This window comes from Temnothorax curvispinosus, unplaced genomic scaffold, assembly GCF_003070985.1.
Source record: "Temnothorax curvispinosus isolate PA1 unplaced genomic scaffold, ASM307098v1 QBEX01011308.1, whole genome shotgun sequence".
In the NCBI taxonomy this organism is placed as follows: Eukaryota; Metazoa; Arthropoda; class Insecta; order Hymenoptera; family Formicidae; genus Temnothorax; species Temnothorax curvispinosus.
The window spans coordinates 14165-39590 of NW_020221088.1; the positions used below are offsets into that span (position 1 = coordinate 14165).

At 39.6% G+C, this 25426-nt stretch overlaps 1 protein-coding gene across 3 annotated transcripts; it reads right to left on the bottom strand.

Annotated features, from left to right (window-relative positions):
• Nucleotides 1-5301: 5301 nt before the first annotated feature.
• On the bottom strand, nucleotides 5302-17753 carry LOC112461363 (serine/threonine-protein kinase BRSK2-like). Of its 3 annotated transcripts, none has more exons than XM_025026580.1 (13): nucleotides 15579-17753; nucleotides 11201-11381; nucleotides 10980-11120; nucleotides 10747-10897; nucleotides 10412-10627; nucleotides 10052-10251; nucleotides 9690-9920; nucleotides 8885-9189; nucleotides 7982-8130; nucleotides 7527-7679; nucleotides 7023-7197; nucleotides 6165-6376; nucleotides 5302-5779 (listed from the first exon to the last, which is right to left on the bottom strand). In XM_025026580.1, the coding sequence occupies exons 1-13, from the start codon at nucleotides 15676-15678 to the stop codon at nucleotides 5555-5557; spliced, it is 2439 nt and encodes an 812-aa protein (XP_024882348.1). In that variant the 5' UTR covers nucleotides 15679-17753; the 3' UTR covers nucleotides 5302-5554. The 3 variants fall into 3 exon arrangements, with proteins under 3 accessions (XP_024882348.1, XP_024882347.1, XP_024882346.1); XM_025026579.1 differs by having other exon boundaries at nucleotides 7982-8133; XM_025026578.1 differs by having other exon boundaries at nucleotides 6147-6376; nucleotides 7982-8133.
• Nucleotides 17754-25426: the final 7673 nt, after the last annotated feature.

Below are 25426 nucleotides of genomic sequence, written 5' to 3' on the forward strand. Positions count from 1 at the left end.
CGATTCAAATCATCCTTTCGCCGACGCAAAATTAACTTGAAATTCAAAGAGATTTCGTCTTTCAATCCCTATTCTATTCGATCGCGAAATTTCGTTACCTCTCTAGCGATGCACGATCAGTTTGACAATTTTCCGTTATTTTATAATTTTAGATTCGAGAGAGGCGTCGACGCCAGTTGTACGAGAGAGAAAAAGCTACTTCGTCTTCGTCGACCGTCGCGCGCGTCGATGGAACCTAGCTCGCTCTCTCGAGTCCCACATACTTACTACTCGCTAATCGTGTCTACGTGGTCTACGGGCGATGATAAGAGGACAAGAGGTACGTGCTGGTTTATAAGACCCGGCGATCAGTGCGATATTGGTGGTGCATCGGTTGCAACTTGCAACCGATAAGCGTGACGCGATGTAACCGTAAAAAGAAGCGTTCCTAGTCGCGGTCAGTTTGCATCGCAAATCGCAACGCGACTTCCTAGACAACTCAGACTTTGGATGTCTGAAAACGAGGACATCTCTTCGACATTCTTGTTGCCTAGATTAACTTCGATATCATGAATATTTGGTGAGCTCTTCTTCTTCCCCGCTTTCACTAAATCTTGGCTAAAACTAATTGGACCTCGTCGTTTGTCGCGGCTACGAAAGATCAAAGTGACAGTCAAAGAGATAGGTACACACGATAGGCGCGACGGTCGCGCCGAGAGATTACGAAAGACGCACGATAAATATTATTATTATATGGATGCGCGCGATATAATAGGGAGAAGCATGATAATAATAATTAACCACGCGGAATTTTTCACTTGGAGACGAGAGCTATCTTACAATAGGTAAGACGCGTCCTCGAGGAAATGCGAGGACGACGCGAGGCGCGGAGCACGTCGCGGCGACCCGCGTACGATTCCCGTCGCCATTTACTTATTTTTCCCTCTGAGTCCTACATACATATATATATATATATATATATATATATATATATATATATACATTTAGAATACATGCCCAACATCGCGATCTTGTGCATGCCCGTAAGAATCAAAGAGAGTGAGAATTTTTTTATTATCTTATTTTTGGTGTTTCACGAATTATTCTCAACCTAATTAAATATAAGACACATTTGATTTGGAAGAAAATAATGTTTGGAACTCAGAGGGTTGTATCACTGTCGCCCGACACGCTTCGATCACGACGGCACTCGCGATACTCACGGTCAGCGCGGGATGGCCGCGGGACACACCGCGCCCCGAAGAATATAGTGCACATTTAACAAAAACGCCAACAAGGAAACGTGCGTGTATAATAAATTAATTGATCGCATGCGCAAATTGCATTGTCTTATAAATCGTATAAAAATTTTCTATATTCAACCTAGCTTATAATGCCTTAAAAGTACGGTACGTCGGGAATTTGTATAATGCCTGCAGACCTACGCGCCTTTCTTGCGGCGCGGCGAGACAATTTTGCTACGATCCGCGCGCGAGCTCCAAGCTATCGGGAAAGCGTACGTTCATTCGTCATTAACTCATTATCACCGATATTTCATGATTCAGCGGAAAGAGATCGGCGCGAACGCGACATGCATGACGGCGAAGAGACGGTTGCGAAGTTCGAAACTTATTAACCATTTCGCGAGGAAGATACCTTCTGAACGACCTTGTCGTTGCCGGTTGAATAAATTGCAAGTCTCAAAATCGCATTTGGCTGTGCAGTGACGCGATCGATATTCGCACTCTCTCGTGCTACGTCGTCGCTCTTAAGCAAATTCTTCGGCCGGGTAACGATCTCGCACGTACATACTACATACGCATGCATGCGAGGACATTGAGGACCGATCGCGTGATCGCTCGCACGCTAGATCGCGGCATCATGGCGCGGCACGGCGCGCAAAAGCGAATCGAAAAATAAGTCGGAGACACGTTAAGAGATAGCGAGTAATCTTCTGTTCTTTCTTTCGTACAAGAGACTTTGCGATGTTACGTCAGCGGCACAGCTATCGGCGAGATATTTCGTCGAGGATCGATGCAACCTCGTATCATCTACTTATAATACATTCGCCAAGTATCGCTCTAGCGCGCTCTGGATCGACCTACGAAAATATCACGCGGATTCCCCTCAGTTTGCCTTTTACGAAATAGGAGACAGATTTGTTACGAAATTTATATCTTTACACGCAGAACTGTATTGTAATTCGCTTGAATTGTTAATATGGATTTGCATACCAAAGTTGCTTTAGCTTTCCTCCCTTAGCTCACATTCTTGACTCACAGACTTGCGCACAATATAAAATCCTAATTTAATATGGCCGGTAATTTGTTTTATATATATCCCCTTTCTCTCTTTCTCTAACCACGTCCGTCCACCCACTACTCCGTCCCTCCTCCCATTTTCTTATTATAATATACTTACGCACTGTATAAGTAGTTTTATTTAACCGCAATTAGTAAATAGATAATTGCAAGCTTATGCTAATTTTAATTATCGTAGTGGAACGCGCGCGCGCGCGTGTGTGTGTGTGTGTGTGGTGTTTGTATTGTTAATACTAAATTCACATTCATTTTCTATGTGTAACCATAACGTTCATTCCCTTCTTATTTTTTCTCATATATGTACCTAAACGCTCACTTGCTCTCTCTTCCCCCCCCCCTCTCTCTCTCTCTCTCGCTTTCTATTATTTTTGCTCTCGTATGTGTAATAAACAATTTCTTGCAAAGTCTGACTTTTCAACGTAAAAAATATCAAACAGAAAATTGATTAATTAATTTACGCTATCAAGCGATTTCAGAGGATACCATTATTCTTTCTGCGAATAATGCGCACGGAAGGTAACGAAGGCTTTTCCATTGCGGATTAATCGCATCTATATATTTGAGTAATGATATCCGTCTCCGTTTTTCTCGTTATAATTATCCTATACAATCAACGAATGACACACTCGTGGATAATTTACCAACTTTTGTATATGTTTAATCTTCAACTACTGATATTAATGCTTGTTCTGTCTTTGGCCATATCGAATCGTCATGATTTATTTTTGCAACAATAAAAAAAAATTATTGGGTTTTCGGAAAGCGATGGAGAAAAAAAAACATTTATACGTTTCATCTATGATTTGGTGTTTTTGCATATAAATAATACTCTAGATAATTCCCTCGTTAGCTTCAAGTCGCTGTTAAATGTCTGTGTGTCACTATAATAATAGGAGCGACTATATAAAAATTGAAAATAGTTAAGGATCAACGACTTTTCATAAAATTTCACCCACGCATTTTTCATCGTACATAATAGTATTTTCGATACGTATCCAGCTAAATCCCTTTTATAACATTACGTATTTTTTCTTGATAATGCAGAATGACAATGTGTCTGCCGTTAGCTGAGCCTTTAACTGAAAAACACCGCCGCGTTTTGCATCTCGCGAAATTTTGCCACTCCGAAATGCAACGGAAAAAAGTAGATTGTTAGAGTTCTCTTCTTCCGTATCGTTAATCGATTATAAAGATATAGCCCTCGGAGATATTTATATATAGGAACGAGTCGCCACATGCGCGATATAATACGTAGGTAATATCTGAAGCGAGAGCGCCTAATTGGGGGATCTAACGCGCGCTAAAAAAATCACAATTTTGATTTGTGCGAACATTTATGCACTTTCGCTCTCACCTACTAATCTAATCCTAATCGTGTAAACTTTGAAGATCGCGTCATTGGATTATCATCAAGGACAATTTCTTTTCCACATTGTACTCTCAGAAAATCGATCGATTTTAAGATATTCATCTCCGAGAATATCCGGGCGCTCAACGCTCGTTATTTTCTCCGTTACTTTATCTAGTCTTTCTTCGTAAACATATATCACGATGTAGTCTTATATAACAAACCTTCGCTTAAAAATGATGACGCGTATTTATACGCCTCATATCGCTTTTTATTAAGAAGCCAATAGGGACAATTTTGAGATATGTCTGTGTTGAGAATAACTTTACTACTTATTCCTTATATCGCTTAAAAAAGCGCAGTTTTGACTGCTTTTGTAATACCTATATATATATATATATATATTTTTTTTTTTTTTTCTATATGAGTTTTACATTCAGCAACGCGTTAGCTTTTAATTCACTTTGCGACGGGTTTTGCATGCCATGGTTGATTTGATCGTCCTCCGCTTTTCTCATCTTGCAAAAAGCAAACGATCATCTATGCTTCGTACGATCATGAGACTTGCGTGTATATTTATTATTAATATCTTTTATTAGTCGGAAACCTTTCTTTGTACCTCTCTCTTTCTAATTTGTTTTCTTTTCCGTCATATGTAAAAAAAAATTCTTGAGGCATTCTACGCGCCTACCTCGTGTCTCTTGTCAATGTTGTTAGATTTATGTTGTCAGAATATATGCGGTGCGTTGTTGGAATAGATTGCTGCTAGAAGGAAATTGATGTAATGAAATTGTAAGCAAAAAAATTGTGCGATGAGCGAATAAAAATTATAACTTTCGAGACAAATAATTTCTAATATATATGGGGTAACGATGTGGTGCTCTCCAAGCAACGGTTTTTTCTACACGGAAAAAAAATGACGTATCAACAGCATTAGTGTTATTTGAGATAAAATTTATTGATGCAACATCAATATGAATGAACCTAAAACATCAGATTATTGTTTTAATAATTTAAATATTCGGTCCAATAATATCCAATTGAATCAACTACATACGCTTGTGGCAGCAGCCCGTGACGTTTAATTGAAGCAACTTCATTTTTTTTCCCGTGTATAATTAATAAATAAAATATGCCCAAGCACAACATTACCATTTGTTAACACAAATTTAACACAGCGCGATGCAATTTTGCAGTAATACCCATTGTATGTGGGGGCGAAATAATACAGTAACGTTATATTATTGCACTCAAGTTTCGCACGAAACACATTTTTTTAAATATACTTTACATTTCTCTTCTCGAGTAATCGTGAATCTCTTCATGCATAATTCTTTATGTAGGCTTGTTTATTGAAATATATATGACATTCGGCGGTTTTAGATCTGGAGGTGATTTGGAAATAGTGTCTCTCTCTCTCTCTCTCTCTCTCTCTCTCTCTCTCTCTCTCTCTCTCGAAGATCCATTTAGCTTACGAACGCAGAATAGGATGTTTGCATTTAATATCGCTTCTAGCGTTAAATTTTGAGTTATTTGAGGAAAATTTTTACACGTGTATCTTTTGAAACAAAATTAAATATTTTACTTTGAGAATGAAAACTTTATCCGGAGCTCGCACTAATGGTTTCGATGTTTCGAATTAAACAACGCAAATAAGCGCGCTATCCACATTGTCGTCTTTCTATTTTCTTGTTACTACTGCTGACGGTAAGATTTATGATGTTAGACCTCAATCTTATTTGTTGCAATGTCGCATTATACGCATACAGATGTGTCTCACGCATTTTCTGCAGTTCAGTTAAAGCGTTGCAAGCGTTCGTCAGAGGAAACCTCACCAGAATCTCTGAGCGCTGTCCCATAGGCTTTTCAGACTTGATCGAAACTCGAAGCGAAGGTTCTGGTAGTATCACGCTATGTTGTTGCCACTCATTGTGGTCACACATTTCTTCTCGGGCGTGTTTTGGCTCTCTGAGTTACTTCGCACCGCTTTTGGCGGGCTGCCTGGCGTCGGTGTCGTATCGCCCGACAGAGCATTGTTATTGTTCGTCGATGTCGAGCTTCTTCTACCGTTCTCGCGGGTCGGCGACTTCACGTCGAATACAGATGTATCCGACTCGATGTCCGAATCGATCTGAAACCGATACGATGCTTCGTTATTTCGTTAATCGGTGATAGCTCTCTCCTAACATTTGCTATCCCGTGCAAATCTCTACAGTAGCTCCTTAAATAAAATAAAATAAAATAAAATAAAAAAGATTTGAATTTTCTACAAATAAAATTTAAAAAAGCGATTTATTCAAATTCACGTACAACAAGCGGACAACCTAGATAACGTTAATCTAGATTATGAATGAAAAAGGAACGATGTGGGGTTTTATGAAACTAACTTAACGAGAATTTTCATTTGAGAAATGAACGATCTAGAAATAAAAGAGTAGTAATGATTAATTATTATGACAATGATAATGAAGATGAAGATGATGGGGATGATGCGCTACCTTGTTGAAACAGACTACCTGTCTGGTAGCTGGATGAGGATTGAGAAAGAGTCGTTCACTAGTGTCGCTTCCGCAGCTCGAACTCTCACTCATCTCTGTGGTGAATTTTCTCGAGGCCCTCGGACTAGGAGGCGCGGCTCTGCTTTGTCCTCCCAAGTTCATACCCACATTTCTCGAACACACCTGAGATTGAATATGCTCGCATACTCGCCTGAATCTTCGGATGTTTCCTGCAAACATCGAATTGACTTTAATGTCTGACCCTTACTTTGACAATATCTATAGTTTTTTTTTTTTTTTTTTTTTTTTATAAAGAAAAAATTCCACTATTCTATAAAAAATGTACCATCAAGGATTAATATGATTTCCTCGAAAATTAGCGTTTTTAAATTGCGCCTCGAGTGAAGATTGCTTTTGCTTATTAAAATATAGTTGGATTTCACGTAGGGTGTTTCTGACAGACTAAATTTATGAGCCGAGCGACTCCGGCTTGTTCTCGTCGGCCGTAAGAAACTAAACGACTCGTCAGAAAAAAGGTCGGAATCTATGGTGTCGACATACCGAACGTAGAATATACATATACGGATAGAACATAAAATTACATGTATATTTGTATATATTAGCTGTACGTGTCAAGGTAACATCGATCTAGTTGCGCTTGGATGACTGCCAAGCGCTTAAGAGCGAGGCGATCTACCATATCTACCGGCATATTTTCGCGAAGGCTTCGTACTTCTCCAAGAACGCTTCAGTTTAAACTTTTGGCTTTTCCGTTCCTTGGCTTTTTTTGTGCTATGTTTGATTTAAGAATGATGAGAATTCTAATTTTTCTAATCGAAGAGAAGGTAGTAAGAAAACATGACTATGCGCGCTTACCGCTCAGTAATGTGAAGGTGATGGCGAAGAGGGGCTCATTCGGCTGCTTCGAAATCGCGCTAATATCAACTTGAAATCGCACTTGTCTCTGGAACATGGCTGGTGCGGTACTACCTCTTTTGTATTCTACTCTGAACGACATTGGCGAGCTCACGCTATGAGATAATTCTGCTATCTGCAACCGTTCAGTTTATGCCAAATTGAATATATCAAAGAGAGGTCAATCGAATTGGTATAATTAGAATTAAATTCTAATAAAGTTCTAACAGAAAATATTCTGAAAACCTTACACGTAAACATATATTATTAAATTCCTTTTATATATTCTATTAGAGATTTTTAACAAATGCTTTAACAAATTTTATCGAATGCTTCGCCTGTGATTGCAATTCTCGCAAACATGAATATTATTTCTTTTAAATGAATAGTAGTTATTACTTCATTTAAAGCTTATACTTCCAAGACTTATTCCAAAACGGATAATAGGCTTCGAGGTACACTCACCGATAAAAAAGCATGAATCAGATCGGCTTTTACACTGGCTAGCGGTTTCCCCTTGACTAAAACGGTGAAGGTTTCGTCTTTCTCCGTGGTCATCAAACTACCGAACCATGATTTTTTCGTAAGTTCCGGCGAAGAATCCGGCGTGAGATGTACCTATAATATTCAATAGATACTTGATGATAAACCAACACATTAAAATACAGTATAAATCACCTACTGCGCTATATACTACGCTGAATTTTCAATTAATCTTCGCTTAGGAGAATTTCATCAATTACAGAAACATCCATCGATATTTGATTTTTGTTAAGGAAAAAAACTAAATCTCGCGCTGACTGAAAAACTGCGATTTTCACTAATAACTCTGATGTGTATTGTGATTAATTTGAATATTAAATATATGTGTAACGACAAGGAATAAATTATATTTTTATTATATCTGTTACAACACATACCTCCTCGGTACTAGTGAGCAATTTACGACGATGAAATCTGGGGCTGCCCAGGAAAGAATTCTTGATCGTGGTTAATCGCGATCTCCAGTGATGAGCTCCAGATCCCGCTCCCGTGTGAGGAGAGCCCGGCGGTGTAACGCCGACCGCAACTACTGCGAAACGAGCCATATCTTAAAAAACATACTTGACTTATCTTAAAAGCGCTAAAAAGTTTGCTTACTCTTTCTCTTTAATTAATCAGTTATCTTTCGAAATTTCTGTTGGAAGTAGAGGTGATGGTTGATCGAAATAAGAAGGAAAGCTGTCGCGTGAGGCAAAATTACGCAATTTCGTTTAATTATAACGCGAGTCCTAAATGTAAATCAAAATAATGTTCAGTTAAACGTAAGATACTATATAATCACATCGAGGATTCTATTTAAACATTGATACACAATCTCGCGGCTAAGCGATAAATACGAGAGCACTTAGCGTAATACAATCTGCTATGCCATGCTTACGGGGTAGTAGTCTTTAAGAGCAACAGTTAACTTAAGTGATTATCGATGTTGTACAATACCGATACATGTAGTCCACAACTGTGCATATATATATGTAGGTATATGAAACACACACACACACACGCGCGCGCGCGCTTTCCTTCACGCACATACACATATAAAGTGTTCAAAATTTGAAAATGTTTGAAGAGAGTTCCGCGTTACTCCTGTGTTAGTGTTAAATTTTTACAGCGATACTACCAAACATGCAACAGTATAATATGTTAAAATATTTTAAAATAGTGCACGAATTATTTGAATTATTATATTTTACCGATATAGAGTAGGGCGAACAAGTGGGACAATATTTTCAAAGTAAGAGTAAGAGATACAATTTTAAGGATAATATTTATAACAAACTTACCAGGCTGTACATCATTGAGTTCAATACCGACGTTGGCGAGTGCCGGCGTCGGCGTCGGGACGCTTTGACTCGTGGGACTGCCGCCGTTTCCGGCAATAGTAGCGGTGGTACTGCCACCAATGGACAATCTGTGTGCACCGCATGCGATTGTCTGGCCCACGTGCGACGTCGGCATCGCTCTGTGGGGACTTAGCAGACCAGCAGGTGCATGCAACGGCGAGCTGCCCGGCGTCGACGTGTGCGAATGAGACGCATGAGTGTGACATCCACCTGTGCTCGGTGATCGACGCGCGTGATGTCTCGTGCTGCAAATAATTAACGATTTAATTAACGGAATCATCCACTTTAAATCACGAAGAAAATTAGATGCTTCGATTGAAATTTTGTTGGTATATAATATAATATGTAATCGAATGGGAAATAAACAAATCAAAATGTAATTCGCACCTAACGTGAATTCAGGCTTGTAAATGCAGGATCGACGAAAAAAAGGGAGGAAAAATAACGCGGGGAGACATGTGATACGGTGCACGCGACATTTACGGATAACTGACGTTGTCACGCGATTGCTGGCCAGTTTGAAGCGAAACGCACAGCCGGCACAGCTGCTTGCGGCTGCTTGCCCTTACAGCACGTTCTCGTTGAGTACGGTTGACGCATTAGTTTTATCGGAACGAGCAGAACACGCGGCAATCGGGATATTCTCGATTTCGTTCTTCACGCAACAAGACGATAAAATAAAATATAAAAACGATCTGTCACGTAACATTTTTAATTCTCTCCATTCGAATTCACGTGAATTTACCTGGACTGTCTTCTGGGCGTCAAAGGCGAGCCATGACTGATCTGTCCGAGATTGAGCGCGGTACTTCCGTTCACTCTACACGTATCCACCCGTTTTCTTGGCGGATCGGCCTCTAATTGTCCCGCGGATCCTCGCATGCCACCTCTCATCACCTCGAGCTCGTCCTCACACGCCGGTCTTCTTCGCTTTCTCTCTAACAGCAGGAAGTATATCACCTTCTCCGTGTTGTGGCTGAAAGAACATTTACGCAAATCAGATCCCACAGTTACTTTTCTCAATACTTTTCCAACACTTACAATCAAACGTACGGAAACTAAATTCAAAGTCTTTCTATGAGAGAGGAGTCTTAAGTCTTATCTTACTTTGGACTGAGCAGCTCTTGAATGAGTTTGTCGCGTTCCTTGAAGCAACCAAGACTAGCGATCGCCTGTAGCACGTCGGGATCGATCGCTTCCACGGACGGAATAACGTGCGTCTGCACTACATCCATCATCGACAGTTCTAATTCCAATTCGCCCTTACCCGCCGCCGTTACCCAAATATGCCTATTTATTTCTGTTAACTAAAAAAAATTAACATTGCTTTATTTAAAAAGAAAATGTCTTGGCGTTTGTAAATACATTTGATATTAACATATTTAGAGAGAGAGAGAGAGAGAGAGAGAGAGAGAGAGAGAGAGAGAGAGAATATTGCAAACTAGAAAGAGATAAAAAGCGTCTTACCGTCAATCTTTTCTCGGGATCAACCTCTATCATGCCTCTAAGCAAATTCTGACACTCGGGTGGCACAAAATGCGGTATGTAAAACAATCCGCGCTTAACTTTCTCCAACAATTTTCTCAGATTGTCGTCGTCGAAGGGTAAGGCGCCTACCAGAAGCGCGTAAAGTATTACCCCACAGGACCACACATCCGCCTTTCTACCGTCGTACTTCTCACCCTGTTAAAAGGAAGCAAATGGTTCTATGACGTTGAGCTCAAATAGCTGTTACTCACTTAATATATCATTTCTACATGTAATTTGATATTCGCAAATTGGTTGTAATTAAGAGCTCTCACTCTAATGACTTCGGGGCAAGCGTAATGAGGTGATCCGCAACTGGTCTCCAGCATAGAGCCCGCAGGTTGTAAGGACGCCATTCCGAAATCCGCTATCTTAATGTTATTCTTCTCGTCGAGCAACAAGTTCTCAGGCTTCAAATCTCTGTGGCTAAAAGTAATAACAAAATCAAATGTGTAAGTCCGAATGTTTTCGTGGATGGACAATTATAACGACAATACACGCGACTCACCATATATTATGACTGTGACAAAAATCTAATGCAGAAATTATTTGTCGAAAAAATCTCCTTGCTTCCTTCGGGGTCAGTCTGCTCTTTTTAACCAAATAATCGAACAGCTCCCCGCCCGAGACATGTTCCAAAACAAGATATCTTGAAAGAACATATAAAATGTGATAAACGTGACGTTTATTATAACTTTAAAGTTTCACATTTTCATCAATAATGCTTACAGATATTTTTTGTTTTCATACACATCCGAGAGGCCGAGCACATGCGGATGGTCGATCAGTTTCATAATGGCGATCTCACGCTCCACTTTCATCAACACGGACTCCGAAAGCTTTTCGCGGTTGATAATCTTGATCGCCACCTTCTTGCCCAACACACAATGCACGCCGAGTTTAACTAAACCTAAAATTAAAAAAAAACTATTAAAATATTTATCTTATGCGAGCATATATCAAAAGTCGACAAAGTTTCCTTATATTATTAATTATTAAAACTGTTTGATCTCTATGATGATATAACACTATGATAGAGATAATTCGAATTATTATTTTATTTTCTACTTTAACGTAATTTCAAAATATTATTTTTAATTTTTATTAATTTGCCACGATTTTGCGGTCATAATTGAACATCAAAAATGATAAAAATATCGATCAAGCCATCAGTCCGGAACGTGCACAAATTACTTGGGGATTGAGTTATTTCTCGAGTATGCGATGATATGTAAACACTATTATCCCGGACAGACAAACACAATGGTTTTACTCGAGCAATTTGGTATTTTTTCCACTTGGTAAATTGTGAGAAGTTTGACAGCGTTGGCGGTTTAGGTTTCTACGAAAAAGCGTCGAGCAGTCGTAATTTTATCAATTTGTTATGTAGTATTCTGAAATATATTAACAATTTCAAGTTAATCAAATACAAATGTATCGATTTGTTATTATTCGCTCCGTGTAGGCTCCTCACAATATATTCCTAATTACGCGCTATTGTATCGGCCGAATTCGCGGTAACGTATGAATACCTGATAACGTTGCTTTAATCAAGCGCATGTTAATTCGTGTGTGATACAAAATGCCCGTTACAGTCACGAGAAATGTTTTGTCGATTAAATTCTTGCGGATCCTATCACATCGCATCGTTTTGTAGCTATATCTACTCGACAGTAATATGAATTACGCGTGTCACATTAGAGACAAATTACGAAGCATAATTACAATTGTATATACGCCCAACAGATCAGATTTACGAACCTTTATAACGACAAGCGATAAAAAATACGCTTGAAGAAGAAGAGCCAATGCAAAAATGGGATTTATGAGGTTGGCACAAAATTGGTTTATTAAATCGCTGTCGGAAGTCGACGACGAGTCGCGCCATACAATGTCTTTATCCACTTAAATGGCTGCGCTACGACGGCTGTATAATACATGGCTTAAGCAGATAAGCGAAGGGAAGAAGAAAAAAAGAAAAATACAGAAAGAAACTGGTTCGTTGTGAATCGACGATGGAGAGCAATTAAGAATCCTCCTAACGAGTCGCGTCTATCCGAAGGATTAAAGGAGCAGGAATTCGATTCTCGCGAAGTGGTCAACGTGTTTTGATTACTCGAGTGAAAAATAATTTTTCACGTACGCGTCAGCTTCTCTGAATCTGTATCGCACGTGCACATATTTAAATATCATCTAAAAATATGTTACGTTTCTGTGACGTTACGCTAGAATGTTATAAATAGTCCAAGACACTTTTTATGATCGATGGTCATCTTTCAGCCATTCTCAATCGAAATGCGTGAGATTAAGTCTCGTCAGTGATTGACGAGATGACAATTCCTATGGAATTAAACGGACGCGACGTTTCCCGTCAAAACCGGTGCGGCAATTGCATTAGCGGCTATTGAGACCATCGAGAGTTAAAGTGCACTTCCCCCAAACGATTTACGTCATCCATGATTTAACGGTGTCGATAGCATATGCATTTTCAGAGAGAAACCTTCGGACCCGTCGTACGCAATTTAAAACATATATATTTGTCAAGATTAAATTTTAGGTGCATAACTCGTGCATTTAAACGAGTTATGTCTTTTGTTAGTATATCGAACAGCTGAAAGTTTTGACGATGAATCTTTCTAGTATTTAAATTTACGACATTAATATATTTAATCTCGAATCTGCTTCGAATACGTGACAAGAAGCAAAAGATAAGTTTTATATCTAAAAAAAAATACTTGGCGGTTAAAGCGTTGCCCGAATATACGTCAACGTAATGCCGATTCATCGTTTTTTTTTTAACAATTACAATTTACAATTCACCCACCAAGCTTAACAGGTACCGAGGTACTTATCGCGTTTTTAGCATCTTTGTTCCCGCGAGAATCATCGTAACCATCGCAAGCGGTTATATATTCTTCTTTCTAACGTCTTCATCGATTCCGCCGTCCGCGCCGGTTATAATTCAAACCGCGCACACTTATGTCGCGAGCATGAGCGGCAATTTCATTACCTCGCCTGCGTGTGGGTCACAGAATTCAAAGCGTGGAGAGGAATTCATTCGTATGATTAACGTGCCGTATTGTCACGTGCCGGAGCATGCACCCCTTTCGAGATGCATATGGGATCGATATAGTCCGCCAGAGGAAATGACCACCACGAGACTCATCCGCTGAAAGCCGAGCCGTGAATTCATTAACGAGCTTTCACGAAATTACGTGTTGATCGAAGAACCAAATTTCTATTTAAGCCTCGCATCTGTGTATCGAGACTTGCATTTCTAGATATTCTATCTGAACAGAAGATGAATAAAAAGTAAAAAGTGCTCACTGAAAGAGAGAAGAATGTCTCATCTTAATATTGCTAATTTACTTCCCCGTGTTTCTACGCCGAACGCCACGCGGAGTACACACGCGCACGCAAATCGGCGAATTTTTTTTTTCTTTGGTATACGTTTGTTGTCGTCGACGTTATTACTTTCCAGTCCTCCTGGACTGGTGGCATTTAATTAAAAACGCTTATTAACTGCTTCATAAAGATTTACAATTGTCGTCGAGTTCTTTTTCGTACAGCGAACGTGGCAGAAAGCGGGAGAGCTCTTAAACTTTGAACCGTAACCACATTTGTTATTAGAGTACAAAGTTCCGAGTTATACCTAGAGCGGAGTTCAAGAACGGAGAGATATTTAGAAATTAAATCTTCCTTTTTTCCCTCCCCCTTTCATCGTTTTCTTCGGCTTCTTTTATGTTCTTTTAGTGGTTCACGCCCTTCAGCGACTCTTGGAGAGAATATAATCTGATTCTATCAACTTATAATTATGTAGCGATAAACAAATGTAATTTTCTAATATATTTTAGGTATGAAATATTATTATTATAGGGATACCGCTGCGATTACATTTCATTCAAGTTCAAAACGTTTCTAATTCTCTGCCTATACCTATATAACCATTATATGGCATAATTAGTACGATGTCAGTATCGATCGTATAATAGCATCGAATGCCTTCGAAGTGAGAGCAAATTAGTGTGGCATTAGATTCCCCCCCTTTCTTCAAATCTTTACGTACCCGAGCTTTTCGTAAAACATTTGCATAGTTCTTTCATTTATTTTTCTTATAATTTATATCGCGAAAAGCTTTTTATCTAATCTCTTTAATTATTCTGATTTATTTTTGAATATATTCTGAAAAAGAATATAAATATGTTGCAACACACATTGTAAGTTAAATTGCGATTACTTACGAATTGCTTGCAGAAGAAAACTTGTACAAGTTTACAGCGTTACCTTTCGTAAATATGTATGCGCAACAATATATTCAAAATATCGATTGTTTTTCGAGCCTTCTCGATGTACCCCCTCGATGAAAGTTACATATATGTATATATATATATATATATATAATGTGTATATCTAATTCTCCGAGAATTTGCACGTGTCACAGTTACGCTGTGAGCTAATCCGAATTGAACGGCTGGCTCACGAAAATGCAACGATGCCGTAAGGCTAGTAGTCTTGTCGTGCACGGCCGCGGAATGGCTTCGATTCGATCCCATTATCGTTGTGCCGCGATAACTCGCGTTAGTTATCATCATTTAAATGTTTCAAATTTTTCTCTCCATTCTCATTGTGTCATTGCGATAACAGAATTCTCAATCCCTCAAATAGATTCAAGAGACATGAAAAATATATCCTCGTTTAGGAAGGTTGCGTGGGCAGCGAGATAATCCGTGAGAATTACACACGTGTTTTATGTCACAATATGCCGCAGACCTTCAAGTCCCGCGAAAGTTTCGCGGCAAATTTGTATCGACCAACGTATCTAAAGTTTGAACCTCAATTGTTTGGTGAATTCAGTATTTCCTATTAGAAAACAGTTGCTTCGAAACTCTATCACTGAAAAGCGCGTGTGCGAGATCTCATACTTATATCCCTTCGAATATGCAGAACTTGATTAAACGCCGCATTCTGACTTGATTTGATTAGACATTCCTGTGGCTATCGTCGATCTCAATAACGATTGCAACGGAGATTTGCAATAGAGGGGGAGAGAGAGAGAGAGAGAGAGAGAGAGAGAGGGGGGTGGAGGGAGAGACCGTGCACCACCCACCAGTCTGGCCTTTTCCCAAGGTCTTTTCCAACCGATACGGGCCGACGTACTGATGGGTCTCCTGGGTGTTGGACCCAACGGGGCTCTCCTTGCCCTGCATCGCCGCCGAGCCGCTACCTTCTTCTTGGTCCGCCAGGTTGAAGGGTTATCGTGTAAAAACGGCCGATGTCGAACGTATCACGATTCTTCCCTTCTCTCCGCACTCTTCGCTCGTCGTTATCACTTCCTTGCGAGGTCTGGTACCGGTCTGCCGTGTTCTATCGCGATTTCACGCGACATCGTGCTCTTTGTCATGGTATAATATAACTTGGAACGATGGAATACGGGAAATGCTTCGAGAACAACTTAACGAATAAATTGTTTTTGAGTTATCGTATATTTTCTTAGTTTCATTTGGGTAGCAGTTCGAATGCGAGATAGACAATCGATGCGATATACGCGTGAAATGTCAGTTTATCGTCGGTACTCGTCCATTCCTTTCTTTCAAAAAACATCGCATACGTTTCGACTCAAGCACAGATTATTTACGAATGGAAGCGGTCGTCAGATGGCCTCGGACCGCTGTATCTCTTCCGCTCGAATTAATTGAGAACTGTTGTAAATCGCGGGTCATGTGCATCCATCTCACTGTCGTCAGCCCAAATTTTTACTCCTCGATAATAGGCAACATATTCACTGGACGATATTAGGCGATGAGAAACCGCCAAATACTCCCAGGCGAGAGCATCATGCACCTAATCACACTCACTACACGCATTATCACTGTGACGATCTGACATAATCTTCTTTTATTTTTGGCGGATGCCTCTTGCGAATTCTTTTCATGTTGCCTCTTTCACCGTGCACCGTGCACCGCACACCGTCGAGACTACCGGAGACGTTTTAGGGAACGACGATTAGCTTGTAGTCCGCTCATTTGAATTAGCGCGGCATCGAGCGGACACGGATAGACACAGGGGGATATTTATGATTTACGTCGATATTTAGAATGCCATGAAGATGCCTGCTGCTGTTCCATCAGTCGATCGTGACCGGCCACGATTCCACGAACACGGAGTTGGGCGCCATTGTGATTCGAGGAGAGACCTCACGGTATCCTGTCTCGTCTGGAACGTGGCTGGAACGTGGCTGAACCCCGACGAAATCGGCCGCGATCGGCTCTCCTCCGCCAACCCTTCACGACCAAAATCCCACTTAACTCTCGCCGACGATATCCACTCTACTACTGCTTGGCACTCGCGAAACGACGAATTTGACTTGACGTGGAGTTTGCCCGGTTTGGCGATATCTTAGACACACTCGGATCAGGCTGGCGCGTATAAACTTGGAGGAGAGATTACCCTCCTTTCCTCGAGTCGTACTATCATTCTATCCCGCGTGCACTCGTGCATCGAAGAGATATCGTTACAATTCAGCGATAAGCGGCGTGATTGCGCTCGCGGCCGGGCTGTAAATCGGAGATCGGAGATCGGAGCTCTCTGTATCACGACGAGGAAGCCCTATCACGACGAAACCTTCCCTCACTCCGCGTTTCGCGTTTTTACATCGGCTCGATCTTCTCTCGTTTTAGCTAAACTATGTTCTCATTTTAGAAATGAAATTTAGCCCCGTCTTACGGAACTGACGACGGCCACCACGGCGCTCCCAGTTCGATTATGTACCGGACACCCAGAGGGGGTAGATAGTGCGCGCGCAACCCCACGCCCGCGAACGGGGGACCCTTTCCGCCCTCTGCGCGCATGGGGAACCACCACCGACCATCACCGACCACCACCGACCGAAGGCGACCGAAGGCGGGAGGGTGTCAGACAGGGCTCGGGAAAACGTGACGGAGGAAGCAGCCGCGTGTCTACCTTCGGGGTGGTAGAGTGTGCGATATGCGGGGGTGGCGTCGCGACGCCGGCGCCGCCAACGTCGGTACAAAGGCGATTGCCGATGGTTCGCGTCCGGGCTTTCGTTCGTGGTTGAGTGAATTCTCCGTCATGCGACGGTGTTTATAGCTCGTCTTTTTTTTCTGGTGCTAATTTTAATTTATTCAGAAGGCACTAAATAGCCCTTTCCGTCCTTTCCACTCTTCCTATTAAAAAGTGATTTACTGTACCTCGAGCTGGCTCTCCAAGTTACGTTATACATAGGTAATATATAATATATTTATATGTGTAACATAAAACACACACACACACACACAAATTTTTTATTTTGTTTTTTTTTTGGATAATTTTATATAAACAAAATAATGCTGCGAAACAAACATAAATATAATGTGCAAATTGTATACAATATACTTTTCTATTATATATATCTATATTATTTATTTTATATGTTATTTATTTTTTAGTTGCAAAAAAGATTTATTTGAAAGCAGAAATAAAATATTAAAATTTCTGCATAATGAATAACGATGCCTAATCTCGTTAGTTATTGTATTTTGTTTGTTGTTTTATTGGCGGCACGTGCGTTTAATTGGGTCCGATAAGTTGACAGTTAAAATATGTATGCCGAACATTTAGCACTTTCCATTTATCGGTTGGAACGAGTAATAATACCTCGCAACAAAGTTAAAGCTATATTGTCGTCTCATGGAGAGAGAGTCGTTTCCGTCTCAAACGATAAAATGTGATTTCTCTGCTAGCGACAGAAATGGAATGCCGGAACTGCATTCCACTGTCATTGATGTAACTCGCTCGACTGTCAACGCTTTAACTGACTGTGACGGAAACTATATAAGGGGTTGTCGACTCAGACGCGGACCTAAACTACTCTCGTCCTCATTATCGCGAGATGGAAAGGATATATTGTCTTTGACAAATAATTCCATTTAATTTAACATGAAACAGTTATGGCAATTGAAAATAAACATGAAAATAGAAAAGCAAAATAGTTATTTCACTTTCTATATACGGGTAATGTATTAAGCAAAAATCGAGATTTAGTTTAAGGATCGTTGTTCGCAATTTCATGTAAGGTTGTTGCAGTTGAAGCCGTATGTAAATGATGATATTTATTTTATATAATATTAGAGATATCTGAAAATTCGAGAATCGAGATGACCGTACCGTCAGAATTTTACACGGGTCTGCACTTAGTAGCGGCACAAAGGACAGTCGATGACTAAGTCGCATTTCCGGCCTGGGGTCCCTGGGGAAAGAAAGTCCACCCTCGAATGGACACATCAAGAATATGCTCGCGCAATCTCGTTGAAGGAAAATGAAGATCGTTTACAAGCACAAGAAAAAGAGAGAGAATGTTTGCGCGCAAAACATTCTTTAATATAACGAACAATATATTGTGTCGCATTATTACGCGTTACAAGTGTGAAAATTATATACGTGTCGCTGACAAATAACTGAGCGCAGATTCCAGCTCGTCTCCTCCGAGTAGTCCAAGCTCACTTGGAATGGGAATCGGAGCCGAAAGAACCCGAGAATAAGGGTGACCGGTGAAGGAGCGGCGCACCCCTTGCAATAGCCGAGACTTACCGCGTTAATTGCAAGTACTTCCCTCCAGGGGAAGCATACCGCATACGGATATGTACGTATGTAGACGGTCGTCTACGAGGGTAGACGCAGGGATGACTCGCAGCACAACACCCCATTTCCCTTTCAGTGCTCTGCTCGCGCGAGTCCTTTACCTCGCCGCTGGCGCTGGTTAAAATATTAGGATTTCCCCGAGGTCTTCTACATGTGGAGAGAGCACCACCGACCCTCGTTGTACCGTTGTACTCCTCGTAAAGTTCTCGTGGAGTCGCTTGAAAGTCCGAATCAAAGCCCGCTCCCCTATTCACGTGCTCGGTTTCACGTGTATGCACGAGTTACTGCGTGGGCAGACACGTGAGTTGTCACGCTTATGAGGGTGGTTGTTACCTCTTTGTTGAAGCAACCCCCGAGTACGTTCTCTGCGAGAAGAATTTGTACTTTACGAAGAAGATGAGCTGTAATAAGGTTCTGATTACTTATATGTGCAAAATATTTGAAATATTCAAGAGACTTCGTGCCTCGGTACGAACTTTCAAGTAAAATATTATCGTCAATGTTTACTTGGATATATATGTGTAATAAATTATGTTACATATAACATATATATAGCCATAATAATTATAATAAATCTTTGTTAAATTATCAAATTCTAACATATAACTTTAAAGAAATATTCTTGAAATATTAGGAATGAATTATCGTAAGTTTTTTTTTATTTCATCGACTGTCGTTGTAGCATTACACTAGAAAACGCGTTACGCTCTCGCATCTTTGTCCGGAAACAAATTAATTAAGCTATTTATTATTTTAATAAATTTAATCTGTAGATGAAACAGGCGATTTGTTCCTAAATGACAGATGATGCCAGTCGAGCTAAGAAATGCGGAGTCAGACTGTTAATTATTTCTGAAGTTCGGCCGAACATCGACGGTGTCGAACTTGGTACTTTGGGACACAATTATATTAATATATCCCGTGGGAGAGCACCCGGTGCTACACCCTCGTGATTTACCACACTCTAGAGTCCATATACAAAGTATACGCTTAATAGAGATCGCATTTAGCAGCTGCATAAATCAAACTGCGTTACATACATTGCACTCTCGATGCGTGTAACGCGCACAGATGTATGGTGCATCCATTATGGTAACATATACGCAACATCATAATCACCAGGGCAGACATATTATGTCATTAATGTTACCTAATATCAATAGTTATCTTAAACTTATCATAAAGAAAACTCAAAGTTCTTTTTTCTAAAAGAGAAATTAGATCAAAGATGCGTTCCTGATGGAAGATTAAGATTTGTCAAAGAGGGAAAGTGGAAACGATATGAGAGGAGAAGATGAAAAGCGGAGGAGTCATAGGGCCGGGGGTGCTTCAAGTATCTGCTGCTTGCTTCGATATGTTAACACTTTGCGCCTCCCTTTTATGTATTACTCATCCCTATAAGAAGAATATCATATTCACGCACTCTAAAAGAGTGCGGTTGCAGTTCTTATAATATTTCAAAATAATGTATACCTATATATACAGAGTGTATCATTTTAAGTGATTCAGCTGAATATCTCTTAAAGTAATAATAACTTAAAATGATACACTCTGTATATATATATATTTTTTTTAGAAAATATCAGACATTTTTATTTTACACATTTGTATCACACATATCCATATTATGTTATGATATAAATGTCACGCTTTTCAAAATCTTTTACAATACTTTTTTAAAATTCCCTGTCTGATTTTTGCGGTAAGGCGAACATTATACAAAAGTACAATGATTTACAAGTACAACGATCTTTATGTTTTAAAAATTTAACTCTGTAAAATTTTAGAGCTAATCGTAACTCCCGGATTTCACAGACGGCCACATTGCATCGGAATTTAATCCGCCGAGTTGACAGTGCGGATAAACTGTGTCTGTACCATTCTAGCGTGATATTCATCTCCCGACATGTGCCGGATATCCCTACTGTCGCCATAAAATTGTCGGGTTAATCTCGGCTATCCCTAGTCGAATATTTCACGAATCTTCAAACATATACGTATATAGGTACTCGCGATCTTATATACATGTAACATATATAACTATTTTTTTGTTCTCAAATTTTTGTCTCTATAAATTTCTAATAAACAATAAGATGAGATAGTCAAAAATTTCATCGACGATTTATGGTAATTTAACTGTGAGTATTTATGACGATCATCTGGTCATGCGCTGCAAAGGACAGTAAAGCGACGATGATGGCAGGCCAATTAATCGCTTGTACTTGAGCTGTCAAAACCTGAAGCCCGCGCGTTTCTGATGTTTAACTTCAAATTTGGATAATCTAGAATATCTGCACAACATGGATAACACGTACATAATGTAGCATAAAATCTCTTATCCATTAACTTGAGTTTTCTTTTTGGTCTTTATAAAATATTAAAAATATGGAAAGTTTTATCCGTTAAACTATCATTTAATAGTTAATAAAAAAAAAGATAAAGATATTTCTTTTAAAAATTTTGTAACTTAATCCGTGATTTATTTATATATAATATATATAATTAATTGATTCTTTCAATGTACTCGTTACACATAACCCACATATATGTTTATTCATTTTAACATTACACTGTTCTGTTTCGAGAAATCAAACGCATGATCGAATTATCGATCGGTATTGAAAAACTTGCTTATTAGTTCGAGTTGAATCACCTCGTAAGAATCCCCAGGAGTTTCCCAGGTGTCAGACGCTTCCTGTGTTCCTTTCTGCCTCTATATATCTATCGATCCTAAGCACCCTGCACCCTTCCTCTTTGTGCCACCGACTGTCCCTCTCTTCCTCTCATTCCCTTATAATCTCGTCTCTTTATCACGCTGTAACTTTCTCTCTCGCTCGCTGGCTGACTGAATCTATGGGGTGGTTCACTTATAACTGCAGGTTTCTTTTTATGCAGGTTTCTTCTTTTAACTATTCCGTTAGCTACCTTGAAATATAAAACAATATTTTAATGGATTTATTTTGATCTTGTTAAATGCAAAAAAACACAAAAAGATATACATTTGTTTTAATAAAGATAAAGGTATTTTTGTGTATGAAAACAATAAAACACAAAGCTGATGCCTTTATAATTAAGAGCAATCCAATTTTTCTTAAAAGTATCACAAATATCAAACATTGTAGCTGCTATATTCAGGTTGAATAAATCACCCTGTACATTATTTTTTGCCCCTATACAAGTAGCCCTCCTCGTGGTAACTCATGCCATGGTGCGGGTAAATTTTCCTTGCATATTTATACACGCGCCTCATCGAGAGAAGTGCCTGCGTTAAACACTTCTCTCCCTCTCTCTCTCTCTCTCTCTCTCTCTCTCTCTCTCCCCTCCCCCCCGAAAGAATTAACTGCTACGTTTAACAGATTCATATACCACCACAATCCTTTCTTTCTTCCGCAAGTCCTCCCCTATACAAACGGTTCATCTGCATTATCAAAATTGAGCTATCTTAGCTCATTCGAGGTGATTTAAACTAATAACTAATCGTTTTCTAATACGCTTTATGTCGTGATGTTTGGTTTACCACGATATATATCGAAAGATTGCTTGAAAAAATTAATACAGATTAAAGAGATTATTCAAAATATAATAAATATTTATGTAAGTAAAGTAATTTCCACACAATACTAAGTGCTTTATACAATTATCTATATTGCTACTGTTATTAAATTCGAGAGAAAGCTATGGAATAATCGTTAATAATTAAGCTAATAAACAATTAATCAGTATAGAAAGAGATGAATCAGACAGATTTTGCGACCCTTATCCCATCTGATGCTACTATGAATAATACATGATATCTGCGTAGTAGCGAAAACTCATACACAAACTTTTGATCCTATATTACCGAAAATATCATGTAAATGCAATCATATTTCACCTCATCAAGTATCTCTAATATTATATAAAATAAATATCATCATTTACATACGACTTCAACTGCAACAACCTTACATGAAATTGCGAACAACGATCCTTAAACTAGATCTCGATTTTTGCTTTAAGAGCACGCGCGTTCGATTATATCTCGGCCGATAGGTATATTTCATGTTTCCCCAATCTTTCCCTTCTTTCTTCCATTCGATTACTTGTTCCGGTAGAAAAATGGCAATAACGCGGTATAATATCGTGCTTCCAACTATTTGGTGGACACTTTTGAAAGACCGTTCCATCGATAAAGGTCATCTCGCTGCTTTATAAAACGGTAAAAGAGGAACGTTTTTACTCTTCGTGTGTCATTAACGGATTTACATCCAAAAATTAAAGAAATCTCGAGTATATTTTTGTGACTTAAAATTTGTATTCCGTCATTTTTGCGTCATCTCTTTATGTCGAATCGTGTATTTTGTGCCGTAATAAAAAAATGTTGTAAAATAATAATTTTTTTGGCAGATAGAGGATATTAGCTGATGGCCAACGACAACGGTATGTCCAAGCCTAGTCATAATTCGATATCTCTTCAACAGTCCTTTCTCTTCGCGTCACGTGGCGAAAAAATCGTTGAAAAGAAAAAAAAAGAAGAAGGATTCGGCTACCCCTGCTGACACAACGCTCGTTCTCAGAGCCACTTGCAATTTTTTCCGCTTTCAGCGTGAAAAAGTGGAGGAGACGCCTCTCGGGCACCGCAAAACTGTCGTCGAGTGAATAGAAAGCTCGAATAGAACTCTACCGCCGTTCCTTCTCTCCAATCTGGATCCTTTCACTTTTTAACCCAGTTTCCATTGTTAGACTATTAAGCTATGTTCCTGTCACGCCCGTTGATCACCGAACTGTCTATAGTTAGCTCTATATCCGAGTTTTTTCAATTTTTTTTAAATCAATGTCGCCCCATCTTCTACACACGTAAATATATGTATGACAAATAATTGATTTAATCTATGTATTATCCCTAATAAAATTATATCGAAATATATAATATATATAGATACATGGCATTTTTACATGAAGACACAAATATATTTGGAGGAACATTTCCTTTTTTTTATTGTGTTTTTTTTCATCTCTTCCTCGTCATAACTATCCCAGCGTGTGTCGCGACACGCGTTGGCTAAAGCGTAAACGCGCGATGGAGGATTTACTACACGCGCAGAACCGCGATCTCTCCCACGGATTGCGTCAATTTCCTTATCGTCACAGTTTCCCCACTCGCGGCAAGTGTTTTCATTTACTTCGGTCCATGGTGAGAACGAGCGCCGAACGTCGAACGCCTGAGCGTAGTAGTATCGAATCGGATATCGCCGCGCGAGGTGTTTTTCGCGACCGAATCTGCGCGCGTAGGATCTTTTCGAAGGATTCTCTGACAGGATCTTGACAGTTGACAGCCGACCGCGGCCGCGGCGAGACAGGCATGAGGACCTTCTGGATCGTCGTCCTCCTTTGCGTCATCGCCGTGATCGTTGCGGTGCACGCCAAGCCCACGATTTACAAGAGGAACGAGGACAATGTATACGAACCAGGTAAGCGAAGGATTTGCGATTCATTCAGCGGCACGTCGCAAATAAATTTAAATACTTTTCTGACGTTAATTATTATTCTTTTCGCTTAAAAGAAAGAAAGAAAGAAAGATTGTGCGCGTTAATGTGTGTGTGTATCTTTGAATATTTCTTGCCAAATCTTAACTCTCGTTAGCGTGCAAGGAATAACGATATGTCGCGCGACCCACGTGTACAAGTCGCATATTTTATCTGCGGCATCCATAATCCATCTACAGATCTACATACACACTCTTAAAGCAAGAATAAAAAAACGGATTGTTTTTCCACCCTCTGCATTAGAAATTGCACGCGGACCAAATTGTCCCACGAGACGGATGAATCTTCCAACGGCTTTGGCATCTATATATAATTGGCGATTCTGGCGTGTCGTTATCTTGGACAAAAATGAAAAAAAAAACCTTTTAATTTGCGATTTTCTATGGTGAAATACACGTCAGAAATAGCTGATAGAATATAAGCTTCGTCTCGCACACGACACATCCAAGTGTCAGCGCGATGTATGTACATATATAATAACGATGTCTTGACAGTGTTTGACAAATTTATTTCAATTTGAAAATATATTTTGCTTTTTTCCGAATTAGAGAACTTAACTAACGTACGAAAAGATTTCCACCAAAAACTTTCGCCATATAATTACGAGGATTTAATTAACAAGCGCGTGCACGCTTTTTCTCTCGTGAGAGCTGCGCTCATTTCTCCATACAAACATTAATCGCATCTCATGCATCTTGACGAAAAATAAATGTCAAGAAAAAGGAAAGATCCGAGGCGAAATGTTCCTGACCATATAAAGAGCGATCTCTCTCTCTCCTCGCTCTCTCGAATT